We start from the raw sequence: 17,272 nt of genomic DNA on the forward strand, positions 1-17,272 counted from the left end.
GAAAAAACATACTGAAATTTCCATCTGTTCTGCTCTCTCCTGTTCTATAAGCATCAATTCCATGTTTGCTAAGTCTTTAAAATTGGCTACACTTTTAGTACATGTTTTAGCCAACCGGAGTGTTTCATATTTCATCTGCTGTTTATGGCAGTCCCAAAGCCATTCTTGTGGTGATCTCAATCACTCAATGAGCAACAAACTATGGGCATGTGACTGATCACATCATCTCTACAGTAAATGTGACCTTTGGTTGAGGCCAAAAATTGTTCCTCTCATATAATCAGTACGGACCCATAATATCAGTAAGGACACCTGTATAAGGATAAATGGGTAATGGTAAAATCTGAAACTTTAAAATGTGAAATATGTTGGTTACAAAAAATTCTAATATGCCTTTAAATATAAATGGGGTTGTTAAAACAATGGAAGCTTTAGTGGCGCTTAAAAGTTACATGGATGGTGCCTCCACATACAAAGTTAGATATTAAACAGTTAAAGAAACAAAGGTGAACAGATACCAAGCCCTTCTCTTTGCTACCATGAGAGATCTAGCAGATTATTACTTCTGCACTTGTATCTACTAGCATCTGGACAAGAAGTACACACCGCTAAGGACACCAGGTAAAGTTTAGCCCTTTGTTGGAGACTGGAAAGATTGATCTATTAAGATTCAACTGCACAATCTGCACAACCAGACAATTCTACTGCCAAAGTACACCACACGTGGGAAGGGTGAAGGGAGGGGGAGGATGTACCACACCTCTCTCTGATTTCCACCTTCTCAGGTTCGCATTCTGGAACCTGGATTTCATCTTCCACCCTGGTGGACGTGAAACCTTCCACATTAACTGCGTGGTGGCCTTCTGCTATTCCCCGAGTGTCTTCATCCTCCTCTTCCTCCTCCTCTTCCTCAGGAGGATACTCAGGGACATCACACTCGTCATCTGACTCGGAAGAAGAGCTTTCATCTGAGCTGGAATCATCACTGGAAGTGGTTTCATACCTAGGTGGCAATTGGGAGTTCAGGAGATGCGAGGTGTGCCCATGAAGACCCAGTGACAGAAATGTTTATGAAGGGAAAGCTGCTAAATGACTCCAGAAATTTCACCAGTGGTTTTCAGACTCTGCACTTAGAAGTTTGGAGTAAAGTCTACTTAGAAATCTGGTGGTTTTGAATGGGTTATCACTTAAAAGGGATAACCAAGGTTGCTGAGCAGTATCAGATAACCACTTGTAGAAAATAATATGTATATATATAGCACCCCTAGCTTAGTGTAAATCAAAGGAAACTTATTTTATGGAAACCAGTTCTGCGGTTGTTCATCTTTCCTGTTACTCTTCTTTCCCCTTTTCATTCTTCCTATTTTGTACCTTTAATTCTCCTATTGTCCAAGGTGAACAGATTATGTAAGTGACCAACAGTTCCTCTGGTACACTCTCTCCAAACTGTGGGACACATTACCCAATAAAACGTTAATGACTTGGAAAGCAGACACCACTAAGTTAGACCTTTGTGGCACGCTTTACTATAAATATTATCTCAACTAACTCTGCATTATTGTTTCCTGTTGAGCCCATGTATGGATTAACAGGATTAACTGCTTTGATTCAACTGCAGGAGGACAAACAGGCTTGACTATTTATTTACCTGGGCCACTTACAAGAGAAGGAATAAAACAACTAAAACACATTCCATTTAGAAAATGAAGAACTGATGGCATGGCGAGGTTACTCTTCGGGCGAGAGGCCCTACTATTTTGTTTGTAAGCCTGCAGAGCCAAGCACAGCAACCGTTCTGAAGGACTGGATGACTATCCCTGGCTCATGGAGCAACGCTCTCGGCCTTTGCTGCTCAGTCCTGCCACAAGTAAGTTACAAGCTGTCCAACAATGCAGGCAACCTGCTGCCTGCTGCTTTCCTCGAAGACCGTTTGTTTCATATCAAAGGCGAGAGGATGTAAATTACTCAGCTTCATCAGGTTTCCTTTCAAGAGCGAAATATCCTTACAGAGAGCAAGAAGAGAGAAGAGAGGCCCAAATGCACCTTTATGAGGAGCGAATCTTCTGTCACCCTATGCGGCAGCATCCTAGACTAGCACCTTTAAATAGGACTTGGGTAGACAGGAGGCAAAGGAAACAGACCACGTATCAACACTAGTACCTCCATCTTTCCTTACCCTCCATTAATGCCAACAAACTGAAGATTCTTTTTTGCTCCATTTGAATCTTTGTTGGCATCTTTCTTCTTCATGATGGACTTCAGCGTACTTTCATTATTTGTACATACTGTGGAGAAGTGAATCATGGTGATCAAAATTAAATATAATTCATACCCATATAAGTAAGTGAATAGGTATTCTTTATGTACATTCACTTTTTATTTATGTAACTAGAGATCGTGGCATGTATATATGAGAAACTTGTCCAAAATCCATTGGAAAATTGTGTGCATGCAAAGAAAATAATTCAAAGTTCCATTAATAACATTCTTTAAATGTAAAAAAAAAAATCCATTAGTCCTTCCAGACATAACAAAAGCAGTGACAACTAGCATCTATATCAGGCTTTACTGTTTATAAAGTGATGTCATATCTCACTTGATCCTCAAAAACCATCCAGGCACTAAGATAGGGATTATTATGTTTTTTTTTTTTAGTTGAGATAAACCTAGAAAAATTTATACCTGCCAGACTGTGAAACAGTGAAATGCTGTTTAAAACACTTTGTAATTTGCAACATCAGATGAGTTTTCTTAAGGGAACCTCATTTCTTAAGGGGACTTTCTTTGATAATCTTAAGAGATATTCTAGGCCTACTTGCTAACAACTGTGTAATCATTTTTCCTGGTCAATTTATAAGAAACATGGGCATTAGACTGGAATGCTGACAACTCTGGTCCTATGCTGATGCTGAGAAGGGTTGTGAGTGAAGAGAGTTACCATAGAGGCCAGCGGCTATCTGGTCGTCCGTCAGGTTCACTGGAGACAGCATGCTCTCCTGGGTGGGGAAGGTATCCTGGCTGCCGATGGGCTTCCCTTCCGTGGTCCCCACCTCCTGCAGGGATGTCTGTGAGTTTAATGGCCCTCCTGACTGAAGGCCTCCACACTTACAGGTGTATTCCAAATTACTGCCTGTGAGGAAGGAGAAGGATGTACAAATGTGTGATGCTAGGACCAGATAAATATGCTAAATGGTTTTTAAAAAAATTCTTGCAATTCATCATTTTCTCAAGCACTTTTCTGGTGTTTTCTTTCTGCATAATTAGCACTACTATCCAAGCCATCTAAAAATCAAACCCCCAAGGCCTTCTTGACTCTGACCTCTTCCCTTTGACCACAGCCGGGCCGGTCCTTCTAGCTCCGCAGTGCCTCTCTTCTGTCTGTTCTGGCGCTGCCGCCTTACCCTACCCTGGACCACCAGTGTAGCATCCCGACTGCCCCTCCTCCTTCACATTTACCCCTCTCCCATACTGCTGCAGAGGAGAATTCCCACTCAGCTCAAATCCCATCCTTATTCCAGCTCAAACACAACGTGAAAAATCTAAAATTCTCTCTACCACTCAGAAAACATAGTTCATGCTATCAATACTTAGCCAGATATTCTAACATCTGCCACTTGGCACTAGCTTACCTCTCCAAGGTTATTTCCTACTATACCTGTGGTCTTTTTGGGGTGCATCCCAGCAGGTGGAACTCCTCCCAGTGTAGAAAGTGGGGTCTCCTCTTTTCTTCCAAGCACACCTGCCTCAGTTTACTCTCTTCTGCCTGTTGCTGCTCCTTCCCTATCCTCCCTCACACGGACAACCCTCCCATTACTTCCTCTTCCGAGCCTTCCCTCATCTCCCCACTGGACACTAACTCTCCTTTCTCTGAACTCTCAAGGCCCGTCTTTAAGACTCTCCTATAAGATCTATAATACAAGGTACTAGCTGGTTCCTTAGACTCCCTTCTTGTCTGTAAATGTTTTAAAGGCCTACAAAACCGATCTAATCAGCTTTGCTTCTCTCACTGCATCTTCTAGGTTGCTTTTACTTATGTTAGGTACTTAATATCTGTTCACTGATGAAGCAGAAAAACTGTATTATGTAATTTATATATATATATGTAGGTATAGCACAGAATTTGTGGGCTTCCCAGCTGGTGGTAGTGGTAGAGAACCCGCCTGCCAATGCAGGAGACATAAGAAACACAGGTTTGATCCCTGGGTTGGGAAGATCCCCTGGTGGAGGAAATGGCTCCCCACTCCAGTATTCTTGCCTAGAGAATCCCATGGACAGAAGAGCCTCGTGGGTTACAGTCCACAGGGTCGCAAAGGGTCCGACATGACTGAGGTGACTAAGCGCACACACGCACATAGAATTTTCAATGTGGCTGACGCTTCTTAATTCTGTTCAACAGCAGCACAGTTCTTCCTCCTTTAGTTCCGTAGGCACTGGGACCTCTCTGGTGCTTTCTGCACAAATCCACCTCCCAACTCAGCATGGACACAGAGTACTGAATGCAGCCCTTCAAATAATGTTCAACTGCCCCACGACCTGATGTGACCCCTGACAGAGAATAAGAAATGTCTCCAGTGCCTTTTCAGGCTCCAAAATCACTGTGGATGGTGACTGCAGCCATGAAATTAAAAGACGCTTGCTCCTTGGAAAGAAAGCTCTGACAAACCTAGATAGCATATTAAAAAGCAGAGACATCACGTCACTGACAAAGGTCTGTCCAGTCAAAGCTATGATTTTTCCAGTAGTCATGTATAAGATATAAGAGTAGGGCTATAAAGAAGGCTGAGGGCTGAAGAACTGATACTTTTGAACTGTGGCGCTGGAGAAGACTCTTGAGAGTCTCTTGGACAGCAACTAATCAATCTTAAAGGAAACCAGCCCTGAATATTCATTGGAAGAAATGATGCTGAAGCTGAAGCTCCAATACTTTGGCTAGCCAAAGCAAAGAGCCGAGTCATTGGAAAAGACCCTGATGCTGGGAAAGATTTAAGCAAAAGGAGAAGAGGGTGACAGAGAATGAGATGGTGAGATAACATCACCGACTCAATGGACATGAGTTTAAGCAAACCCAGGGAGACAGTGAAGGACAGGGAAGCCTGGTGTGCTGCAGTCCATGTGGTCACCAAGAGTCAGACATGACTTGTCAACCAAACAGCAGCAGCAACCAGTGCCTTTGCTTAAGTAAACAAAGCAGGGCATTTATCTTCATTCCTCCTTTTCCAACTTCATTCATCATTACTTCGAAATTACTACAGTAACCTCCAAAGAGTCTCAACAGTTAATCCTCAAGTGCCAAAACACTCCCTAGAGAAACATCTTCACTAGGCACTTCCCCATTCAAGAACCAGCAATGATTTTTAAAATGCAAATACATTAACAGTTTTATTGTTGTGAAACCTTAAACAGTCACAAAAGTAGAGAACGGTATAATAAATCCCTCTGTTTCCATCACTAGCTTCAATAATGATCAGCTATCTGGTTTCATCTATACTGCCTCCAGCCATTCACAATGATTCTTCTGAAGCAAAAGGTGAAGATCCTATCACTTTCATTCATAAATATTTCAGTATATATTCCTAAAACATTCTTAAAAAAATAAGCATAAAGCTAAAACCATCAAATCTAAAAAAAGATAATTTGAAATTATTATGTATCTGGTCAGTATTCAAATTTCTGCAGTGATCTCTTAATGTTTTTTAATAGTGTTTGAATCAGAACCTCAGTCCTATATTTCCATTGGTTACTATGGTTTTTAAGTCTTTTAATCCATAGTTCTCTTTCCTTCTAAACACAGCTTTAAAAATATTTTTTAAGTTGACGTATAATTTATATAAAATAAAATGAACAGAATTTCAGTGTAGAGTTTGATGAATTTTGGTAAATATACATGTGTGTGTGAGCACCTCCTTAATTTAGCCACAGAACATTTCTGGCAACCCAGTAAATGCACACTTCCCACCTGCTGCCCTTTCCTAGATAATCTTCCCACTGGAGGCAACCACTCCTCTTCTCCAGAACTTAGCTTTGTAAACTAGGGCTTTTAAAAGCTCCTCCAGTCAAGGTCCACCTTCTCAAGCAGGTGCCTGAGGATCCTTCACGGTGAACAAGGACAGCTTCTTCTTGCCTGGGGTAGTTGAACTGCTCAACAACTCCTACCCTCTACTTACTCAGAGTGGTCTGGTGACTGAGTTACTCCCACCTCTCTGTCCTTCCTTACTAGGCTGTCTTAACAGGCCTGGAATTTCAGCTTCCTTTACCAGCAGAATTCCACTCATTCTTTTCAAGGGTTGGTGTCATTTCTATTTCCTGTAGCCTTTTTCCTATAATACCATTATACAAAGATCTTTACCCCTCACTGTTCTGCAGGGCTTACTGTCCAGACCAGAATACATCCTGCCCTCTGTTTCCTTGGTCTTATACATCCCTTCTGTGAGAATGTAAGCTCCCTGATGTCCCTCCATGCTACATTATCTGTGTCCTCTGCAGTGCTCTGAACAGTGCTGGACAACTGAAAGACTTCAGTAAGTGCCTGTGTAATTCAACAGAAAGTCACAGGGATTCTGTTAAGTCTAATGAGCAAGGCAAAGAGCAACAATAAATGTTAAACTAGCTCTCATTAGCTGGGTCAGAGGAAATCTGTCACCTTTATGGTCAGAAAATGGTTTCAGAGTGTGTTGAAACTCTGGCTGCTCTTGGGTGACCCAGAAACCATTGCCTGATCTTGATAAAGACCCATTGTGTTTAGTGGGCATAGATAAGATGACACACACACCAGCATTAAGACTGACAAATGACTGCTGTGTTCAAGTAAAACACATGAAAAGTGCAGCCAAAAAAGTCAGAATTAAAGTGGCCAACAAAAGTCAATGGTCTCGACCTGGTTGCCCTTAGAATGCCTGAGTTGGGTGTAAGATACAATGAACTATCTGCAGATGGATCCAGTATTAGTGGTTTTTAAAGTTCTCCAAGTGAGACTTCCCTCAGTGGTGAGGAATCGCCTGCCAGTGCAGTAGACACAGGTTTGATCCCTGGTCTGGGGGAGTCCCGTTTGCCGCGGAGCACCTAAGTCTGTGTGCCACAACTACCAGGGCTGTGCTCTGGGGCGGGGTGGGATGGGGTGGGCGATAGGGGTGGTCCATAACTACTGAAGCCCGCGAGCCCTAGAGTCCACGCTCCACAGCAAGAGATGCTACCACAACCAGAAGCCTGTGCGCTGCAGCTGGGGAGCGGCCCTTACTTGCCACAGCTAGAGAAAAGCCCACTCAGCAACAAAGACCCAGCACAGCCAAAAATAAATGAATAAGTAAGTGAAATTTTTACAAGTTTTGCAAGTGATTCTAATGTGCAGCTAGGATTAAGAACCAGTGAATTTAATTAACCAATCAAAAATTTGCTGAAAACAATGTAAAATTTGACTGCGGTAAACAAGAGTTTAGACTTTCCTTTAAGAAGAGCCAACTCATTGGAAAAGACTCTGATCCTAGGAAAGACTGAAGGCAAAAGGAGAAGGGGGTGGCAGAGGATGAGATGGTTAGCTAGCATCACCAACTCAATGGACATGATTTTAAGCAAACTCTGGGAGATAGTGGGACAGGGGAGCCTGGTGTGCTGCAGTTTATGGGGTCACAAAGAGTCAGATACAACTTAGCAACTGAACAACAAAAACTGATTTCACTCTATCAACTTGGACCATGTGAATTATCAGGAATTACTGGTGGTTTAGTTAGCAGTCCTGGACCACTAATGGTAGAAGTCCACGACTAACAGTAAATGCCATGCAAACAGTAAGGGTTAAACAGCAGGAATAGTCACCAAACACCTTCAGAATTCTGGTACACTGCCCAAGCTGCTCAAAATTCCCACAGCGGGCAATAGTTGTGCAGGTACCACTGGGGAGTCAGTGAACAGGGGAGGGGGCAACTGCAATCTTCGGTCATTAACTCAAACTTATAATGGCCATAAATGCCAGTAAAGCATGAGCTCCGTTTTACAACTTGACCAGATTAGTGATAACTAAGACACAGCAAGTGACAAAAATCTCAGTGTTCCAGAAAATAAGAGCATCCTCAAAGCATTAATCTAATTCTAAAGTACATTTAGCATTTAATATATGGGTAATTTTACTACAAGCTAAGGCAAACTGTAATGAAAAATAAAAAGGAAAACTTTTTTTATGTTTTTGACTTTAGAAATGTTAAAGCTATGTGCATGCTAAGTCGCTTCAGTCGTGTCCAACTCTCCATGACCCCATGGACTGGGGCCCGTCAGGCTCCTCTGTCCAAGGGATTCTCCAGGCAAGAATACTGGAGTGGGCTGCCATGTCCTCCTCCAGGGGATCCTCCCAACCAGGGATTGAACCCGAGTCTCTTATGTCTCCTGCACTGGCAGGCAGGTTCTTTATCATTAGAGCCACTTTTATATATTTTAAAAAACCAATGAAAAACAGAGACAGAGAAGCTTTTAAAGAAATCACATCCTACAGTCTATGATATTTATCTGTCTAGAATGGGTATTAGTTGTTGGCATATAGCAAATATATTTCTAAATTTGTTAGAAAATTGACTTTTATAAATAAAATGGATTTTAAAAGTTGCTTTGTTCACATACTGTAGCTCTTCTGGCATGCTATCTCATATTTTTATTTATAATGCCAAGTGCTTTCTGAAAACACAACTATGAACAGTGTGGCCAACTATTTAATTATGTTATTGTCCCAGACTTTCAGTTAAACATTTGATTTTATTTTTAAAGAACATCTAGCTTACTTGTCAAAAAGAAGTAGGACTGAAATTTCTGAGTCATAATGGAAGCCATTCATTTAGGCATTTTCTCAAAGTGTAACTAAGAATTCAAATGGGTCTAAAATAACACTTCTATTTTTTCCATAAGGAAAAGGGCTTGAGCACAAATGTACCCTTTTCACTCTACATGTTAGTTTGGGGAACAGGCAGTAGAGATTATTCATAAAGGATCGCCTTCACTGGTACACACTGCTTTTGAGTGGAAAGTATGTAGCTTTGATGGAGGAGACAGGACAATCCCTTCCTGTCTGTAGGCTCATCTCTCAGAGCTCTTCTTGAACACCCATGCTTGTGGCCACCGACATGAAGTCACTAACTGGTGAGAACTGCAGTGTAATAATTTCTAGGGCCATTTTAGTATTTTCCTGAGAGGTACCACACAGCTGTCATGAATGTATCTAAAAGCGGGTATTTGGAAATTAAAATGCTAGAGTGTATCAAGAATCAGACGCTCCCTCACCACAACCCCACCCACATTTAATTATACACCAATCTAAGACTTGACCCGGAAAACCCACACTGACAGGCTGCATTAACTAAAAATTGGGTTAAGCCATGTGCTCTTGTGTTCTTCCAGATACAGCTAACGTCTTCTCTACCCTAAGCTCATCTTCTCCCTAAAGCCCAGAGAACTTAACTGAAGCTGAATTATTCGAGCACTTTTATTTTCACATTATTCGGTAGCTAACATACACCTCCACAGGTTACCATTCATATTTCTGGTATACGTGTTTTTGCTTCTCAACTGGATTACAAGTTCAAGGCTTACACCACTTTGTCTCTCTGTTTCAGTACTACACTTTGCATACAGTTGACAATGAATTCATAGCTATCAACTGATCTGAACAGAGATGAGGACAGAGCAAACTTTAAATATGTTTACTGAGATACAAATGACTTGCTGATTGAAGGAAGAACCAGTGATTGTAACCATCAACCATTACCAACAATTCCCTTCATCATTTATGAATGGACATCCAGGAACTTAATGCCACTTCTGTTCTTAAAAACCATCTATCTCTATGCTTTAGCCAGAAATGAACTACATACTTCACAGATTCATTCAGAGTAGAAGTGTCAAAGTAAACTTGTATCTTTTCCCAGAGTGCATATACTTATTTCACTAATACTCATCTAAAATGATAAAGCATCAGTTTCTCTTTTAAGAAACTATCTTCAAACAAGAGTCAACTGAAGGGCTCACAAAGAGGGTGGACAGATTTTAAATCTTTATAAAAGATTTTTCTCAAGGCCTAAGTGTTTTTCCCAAGGTCAGTAACAGACGTCCTAGATCTGTAATTTCAGTCTGGGCGTTGGGGGGGTCGGGGTGGGGACGGTCAGCTATCCCTTTTCAGAGTCTGATAAAAATTATGCACTTTCTTTACAAAAATTCCAAACACAAAACCATTTCATGAAGCCATGGAGCCCAGATAAATAGCACTCACTTTAAGGCTGTTTATTCCACAATATTTCCCAGAAATAGGACCTGAGTGTGCCTTATTGAGTGGTAGCAGTGGGTGGCAGCAGAAAATCACGAATTTGGGGAAAAAATGTTCCTCAGATGAATCTGATGGGCAGCCTCGTGAAGAGCTAATTTTATACAATAATCCTGCTGAAAGGGCCCCATGCAAGAAAAATCTAAACCTACCCTCTCATGACATAGGAGGACACGGCAGCCCAATACCGCTCAGCCCAGGCGTGACTGCAAGTTCTTGGGCAACCAGTACCAGACATCAGCTCTCTGACCTCTGGGTCAGAAGACTTTTACATCATGCTCTCACACACAATGTTCCAGAAACATTTGGTTTGGATTATTCAATGCTCTTATGGTATTACTAAAAGCAAACTGTGTAAATGGTGTATGATTTGAATTAAGGAAACTAACTAGAAATGATATTTTGTAATGACCTTATTTTCCCTGTTTTTGCTTTGGCTCAGATCTCTGTCTACAAAATTGCTTTCACAGTTATGGGAATGACTTCAAGTTCATAAATTTTTTTCTTTAGCAAACCCAAGATAACTAAGAGTGCAAATATGGAAGCTGATTTAAAAAGCAGTTCTTTTATTTGAGTATGAGAGATGAATTTTCTATAAATCATGTGGCAGGCAGTTACGTTCCACAGTTATAGATAGTTCTGTTTGTTATTTGCTCAGAGACAGTCACATATTTTTAGAATATTTGTAACTGCAAGTCATTTGTCTAGAATATTCTCTCCGGAGGTTAAAAAAAAAAAGAAAAAAAGTAATCCACTTCTCAAACCAAAACAATCCAGTTAATTCACAGAAAGAATAACCATGTTTTTCCTGAGGTTTCTTAGAAATTATTTCCTCTTAACCTTTTAATTCCATGAAAGAAAATATTAAATACATTAAAAGTACTTTATAGATCTTTGATTACCATCAAATTCAGATGCATCAAAACTGTGACATTATCTCTCAAATTCTGAAAAAATGTCTGTGATGTTTCATGTGAAAAATACATAGCCCATATATGATTCAAATATAAAAAAATGATGTCTCTGAAATACAGAATTGCACCCCTGAACATACCAAACACAAGCGGTTACCCCATGACAGCATGAGGGAGGCTCTCAGTATTTTGTGTTCTTCTGAACTGTTAACTTGTTATAAGCACATACTCCAGTTACAACTTCAAGAAACTGAACAGGAATGTGAGGCATTATCATCATGCTGTTAAAATAATGCTATTTTGCATATTAAAAAGTGATACCTTCCAATCTTCAACCCTTGGAAAACTGAAGAAGATTCTCTGGGCTTGGTACTAATATACGCCTGGTTTAATTTGGGGCTTCATTTTAAGCTTTGACACAGATTACAGAAGAATCTGACTTGAAAATTTATTCTACTCTTTTTGTGTTTTCTCATTGTTGTAGTAATCTTGATAAAAGTGTTACCTGGAGAGGTGTAATAATGGGGGGCAGGGGAAGGCAATAGCTAGGCAAAATTATGAAGACAAAAATCTGCATTAAACACAAAAGACTATTCATAGCATGTTTGTTTGGCAGTTTGTTCTAGACCTACCTTTCCATTTTTGTAAGTATGGAAAACAGTTAACAGCAAGGACAGCCAGCATTTATACTTTGTGCTGCAGACTATTCCAAACGCTTCATTCATACTGATTCACTAAAGATTCATTTCAACCCTGTGAGGGAAGAAAGACAACCTGTCCTAGTGCTGAGAAGGAATTCGAACCCAGAACACCTGGCTTTGGAGCCCAAATGTAAATTCTTTAAACTAAAATACTAGGTTTCCATAAGTGATCATTTATATACAGAAATGTATTCTAGATTGCACATGAGCAATATTCTCTAGTGTTCAGGGTGCACAATAAGCTGGAGTATATTTGACACACTTTCACTCTTCACAGCCTGTAGATGTTGAGATCTCTACTACATCAAGCCGCTTTCATTGTCACCCCATACAACACACACTAGATAATAAAATTTTACTTCTCTAGGTTAAGTTCCCAACCAAATTCCTTCATTAGAACTTTAAAGCAAAATACAAATGTGATGGGAATTACAGGAATACTTTAAAGTTGTTCTTGCATGCTCCAAGAGGGAGCTGCCACTATGATCAAATAAGTGCTATAAAAAATATTTATGTTTTGGTCATGAATGTTGTAGGTTTCCTGCATTTTAGCTGATTAAGTAGGTGTTCATGTGCAGGGTCAGATCTAAACAGTGATGTCTGGAATGTCAGGGTGACTGGAAATAGACCAAAAAACACTGCAACACAGCCAGACAAAACCTCCACCCGAGTCTTGATGCTCCGGGTATTGGGCGGATTACACCAACAATACAGCTGAATATTTCTGGCAAGAATGTGAAATAGAAACCCTGGTTTGGGGAGGAGGGAGGAAGCCTGGCAGGAAAACGCTCTCAGAATGGATGATGCACTGTGCCATCTGTGTCTGGAGGTTTAAGAGTCTCATTTTTGACTTCAACATCTGACATCATGATTTTTAAAAAGTAGTGGAAACAGACATATTATTAGTTACTTAAGACCTTGCTTTAGTTCACACATCATTTTAATCCCTTTACTCTAGCTAAAATGACTCCCTATATATTCATTAGACTCGACTCCAAAAGGCAAAAATCCGCTATACATCAGCTGTCACTGTCATGTTCATTTTTCCTTCCACAATAAGCTATCTGTTTCACAGCACGGTTACTAAAAAACGAACATTAATTCAGGTTTTCGGGTGAAACCTCAGAAGATACAAAAATAATCTATTTTGAAAAAACCGTGAAAAAAAATAATCTATTTCAGTCTATGTTAACCATTGCCTTTTTGGTTCTAGAAGGAAACAAAGAATTTGAAATTTTTGTTAACTTATATTTAAGTCTCTGCTGCATGTTTTCACATAAAATTAAATTTAATGCACACCATACCAATCATTTAAAGCATTTTAATTCATTTTGTGTGTAGCACTTGGCTAGAGCAGAGAGTGTGTTTTAGTAACTCTGCAAACCTCACACTACTGTTTAGCATGTCAACAAAAGAAACCAGACTGGCACGCTAGCAGCACCACCCCAAGGACAACAAAGGTCCCTGTGCTCGCTGTAAGCCAGTGATGAACACACTGACAATCTTATGGGATGGATGCCCTTCGAATGACCATTTCACAATGAAGTATAAAGAAGGATGACTTTCCTTCCCTAAGTCACATTGGTTCAGGAGAGGTGAAGAGCCAGGAATGGAACTCAGTGGTAGGATGATAACATGCACAATGAGACCCATATGCAAGTGACAAGACAGTTCATTTTAGTGCGGCTCACAGGGACACAGCATACATCACTGAATCTTCCAGGGTAATTTCTTCATTATAAACTTCAATTTAAAGAAAAGCAAGGGTGAACAGGAATCCCAATGAACAAGGGAAAATATGAGAAAGACAAAAAATGTAATCCTCTAACAAAAGAAACAGTGTTGGAAAGGCCTCCCTTCTCTCAGAGTTCTGGCTCCCTGTCAGAGAGGCCTTCCTGGACCATTCTATCTCCAGCAGTCCCTACCTCTCCACCATCGCTCACTGTTTCTCTAAGTGGAGTTATTTCCTTCATAACATGTATCACTTCCCAACATATTTAAGTATATTTTTATTGCCTGTGTCCCAACTGGAATAATGTAAGCACTAAGAGAACAGGACCCCACATCTACACTTAGAGCAGGAATTTAATCATTATTTGCTGAATTAATGAATTTGCATGAATTGATAGAGTCTCTCTCCCCCAGAAGTTTTAGTTAAAAACACTTCATACCAGTATTTTTTTTATTGATCGTATACAGGTAATTGCGGTTGAAAACAGAGCAAGACTTTTTTTTCAGGCTGCCCTGTGTAAAATCAGCAAGTAAATAACTAAAAGACATCTATCAAACTGGCAGCCTCAGAAGACAGCCCCTAAGCCAGGCAATACTACTTTGCTATTCTTCTTCTAGTCTTAGTCCTCAGCCAGGGGAATGAAACTACCAGATAATGAGAATCAGCAGAGCTGTTTATGGGTTTAGATTCTTGATTTTCATTCTACCTATTACCACTTTAAAGTTTTCTCCATGGTTCAAAAAATTGGCTCCAGCAGTTAAAAAAAAAAAATCCCTCCTTGATTTCCACTGTCCCCACCCTCCCTCACTCCTACGTCCTTCAGAAGTGCCACCTACCTGTGACCTTACCCAAGCTGGTTTTCAGGAAGTCAGGGTGCCTGAGCTCTTCAAGGCTTGCAGACTTCATGACAGAGTTGATTGATGACAAGGTGCTGATGAGCTGGGAGTTGAGGGAGCCAATCTGTGAGTGAGGTTCCCCAAAAGCTTCTGCCAGTTCACTGTAGTTCTCAGCCAGCAGCGCCTGCTGTTCCGCCAGCAGCTTCTGGACACGCTCAATGTAGTGATCCAAGCCTGTCTCCATTCCAGACGGTGCCTGGGGCTGGGGGCTCTCCACGAACTCTCCTACAGGCTCGTCCCCAACACCTACACTCCTCCGGCTGCCTGTCGGCCCCACCGTCAGCTGGGGAGGACCACATGCTATGGTCCTCATTTTGAGGCCAACCAGATAGTTGTCGTTAATACTGATCTGCCCCACGCCTGACTCTTTGGTCTTCACAGCTGATGGCCTGTCAAACCCAGCGTTGCCAGAGAGCACCGTCCCCACTCCGATGGACCGCATCTTGGTGGAGCTGACATCCTTGACCCGGCCTTCTCCCACGGCTACTGTCCGCATCTCCACAGTGCGGGTGCTGGTCTGCTTGTCCACAGTGCTAAGGGAAGTGTTGGTACAGGATTCTGTGAGAGCGGCCACCTCAGTGTTGGTGAACTGGCTCACCTGTTCTAGAACTGTGCTGGTGTGCTGGCTCACAGTCCGAGGCACTGCCATGATGGCAGCTTCCACCTGGCTGACAGCCTCTGTGTTCACGCTTCGGGAGGTGCACTCCTTTGGAGAGCAGACGGTCACATCAACAGAGCAATCTCCACAGCCGATGGAGCGCACCTCTTTGAGATTCAAGTTGGTCCTGAGGAGTGCCAGGTCACTCACGGACTCCTCCGTGTTGCTGCCCGTTTCACAGACACTGATGTCCATACCTACGCTCTTGTCACACATTTCCACCGACCGGCCAATACATCTGTCATGCATTTCCACCCTTTCCTTAACAATCCACCAATTCATGGGCAGCTCAGGCCCCACCTCTTTATTCTCATGATCGGGCTGGCAGGAGATGCCTACACTACTTGTCTGCACGCATGTCCCCACACATGTGTCAACCACATCCACGTGACTGCCAGCCATTTGGTCTCTGGTGGGTACCACCACCTCCACCATCTTGCTGAAAACAAGCGGCTGGGCCATCACGGCTTTATCAACTTTCTTCCTCGAGCCAGCAGCTTGCAGCTCTTGCTTGAGTTTAGTCATCTCCCGGTCATGGGTGGTTTCTTTAAGCTGTACTTCCAGGCGATAGATCTTATCCTTCAAGGCTTCTATGGTCTGCTGCTGCAGCTCAATTTCTTTGTCAGCTTCAGTAGTCACTCCAAGCATGGCTTCTGTCACACTGACCCCAGAATTCCTCGTCTCAGTGACCACGCCTACAGCAGCATCCTTACAGGGCCTGGCGCCCCTGCGGTACACGACAATGTCGTTCATGTCCTCATCGGCACCCACAGCCACAGACCGGAACTCTTGAGGCTGACACTCCCCATTCTCCCTGAGCTCTGAGGAGGCCTCATAGCTGCTGTCCTGGATCTTCTGCTCCAGGGCCTGCATGTCTGCTGTGAGCTGCCGGAATTCCTTTATCCTCTGGGTGCTCTGCTCCACGCTCTCCATTTCTTCCTCCTCATAGTCAATGTATAATTCCCCACCACTCCTCCGGGTCCTGGACAGCTGTTCCAGCTGGGATGCATTCCCAGCACTGTAGGACCGCTTTCTCACACCACAGACATCGTTCTGGGATGCCGCTCTTTGGTTTTTCAGCTGTGAAGCCAGCTGTCTTTTCTCCTCTTGCAGGACAGAGATCTTTACCTGGAGCACAGGGATGGTTCGCACCTGCTCTTCTAGCTCCTTCAGGCGCTTCAGGGCAATGGCCATCTGCTCACGGATGTGCTGCAAGTGCATGGGGCTCACGTTGGTCACTGGAGTAGAGATCCCTGAGCTCAGGGGGCTGTGACGGATGGAGCTCCCCATGGAGGAGGTGGTGGCAGCAGGTGGGGCATAGCCACCATAATCCCCATTGCCTTGGTATCCATTCTGAAGTTGGGGCATGGTGGGATTGTGGTTTCCAGAACCCAGAAAGGAGGAAAGGGAGCTGGTGGAGCCCATGCCTCCAAAACTGGCCAGCCTGGGCCTTCGGAACTCACCAGGTGCCACCTGCATGGTGACTCTCTCCTGCTCGAGTCTTCTCCGGGTCTCCATCAGTGTCTTGGTGACATGAAGGCTGTGCTTTGGGAGTTGTGGTGATGGTGGTGGCAGCTGTTGGCTTTCTGGGATGGTAAGAAAAGTGGGAGAGGTCTCCAGAGGGGCAGGTGGCTTTGAGATTGGGGTTGATGTAACTTGGCTTCGGGCTAGGAGGAATCTGGGGCACTGCCTGTTGTCATCACTGTTGGAGGATGAGAGGGATTCAGTGGAAGTCCACACGCCGTGCTGGCCAGGTGCAGCCCTGGAGTCTGGGCATGGCCCAGATGGCTTCCTCTTCTTCTGGATGTTCACTTTCTTGATGGTGTTTCCTTTCTGTATGTCATCCACGTATTTGAGGAAATCTAAGTCTAGTTGGTAACCATAGGGGGTCTCCACAAAATAAGGATCTTTTTGTTCCCTGTCTTGTTCTCCATTCAGAATATCATCTGCTTTTCCTAAGAGAAAGAGAGGGGAGATTATTATAATGTCATTAACACACAGTGATAAAAACTAGTATTTGTGTATGTTGTAGCATGGTAATCAAATATGATTTAAGAGTTTACAAATCTATGTTCTA

At 42.5% G+C, this 17,272-nt stretch overlaps 1 protein-coding gene across 3 annotated transcripts in view; it reads right to left on the reverse strand.

The window, feature by feature from the left end:
• KANK1 (KN motif and ankyrin repeat domains 1) overlaps positions 1-17,272 on the reverse strand; it is a 50,871-nt gene that overhangs the window by 12,496 nt on the left and 21,103 nt on the right. For 2 of the 3 annotated variants that reach the window (XM_068973749.1, XM_068973750.1), the window contains exons 2-5: positions 14,478-17,150; positions 2,939-3,130; positions 2,177-2,285; positions 761-1,003 (exon numbers count right to left, since the gene is read on the reverse strand). In XM_068973749.1, the coding sequence (XP_068829850.1) occupies positions 761-1,003; positions 2,177-2,285; positions 2,939-3,130; positions 14,478-16,713 (2,780 nt within the window). In that variant the 5' untranslated portion in view covers positions 16,714-17,150. Of the gene's footprint in view, positions 1-760; positions 1,004-2,176; positions 2,286-2,938; positions 3,131-14,477; positions 17,151-17,272 lie in introns of those variants that run through there. The other variant, XM_068973751.1, reaches the window with a different exon arrangement.

This window comes from Capricornis sumatraensis, chromosome 6 (assembly GCF_032405125.1).
Source record: "Capricornis sumatraensis isolate serow.1 chromosome 6, serow.2, whole genome shotgun sequence".
NCBI lineage: Eukaryota > Metazoa > Chordata > Mammalia > Artiodactyla > Bovidae > Capricornis > Capricornis sumatraensis.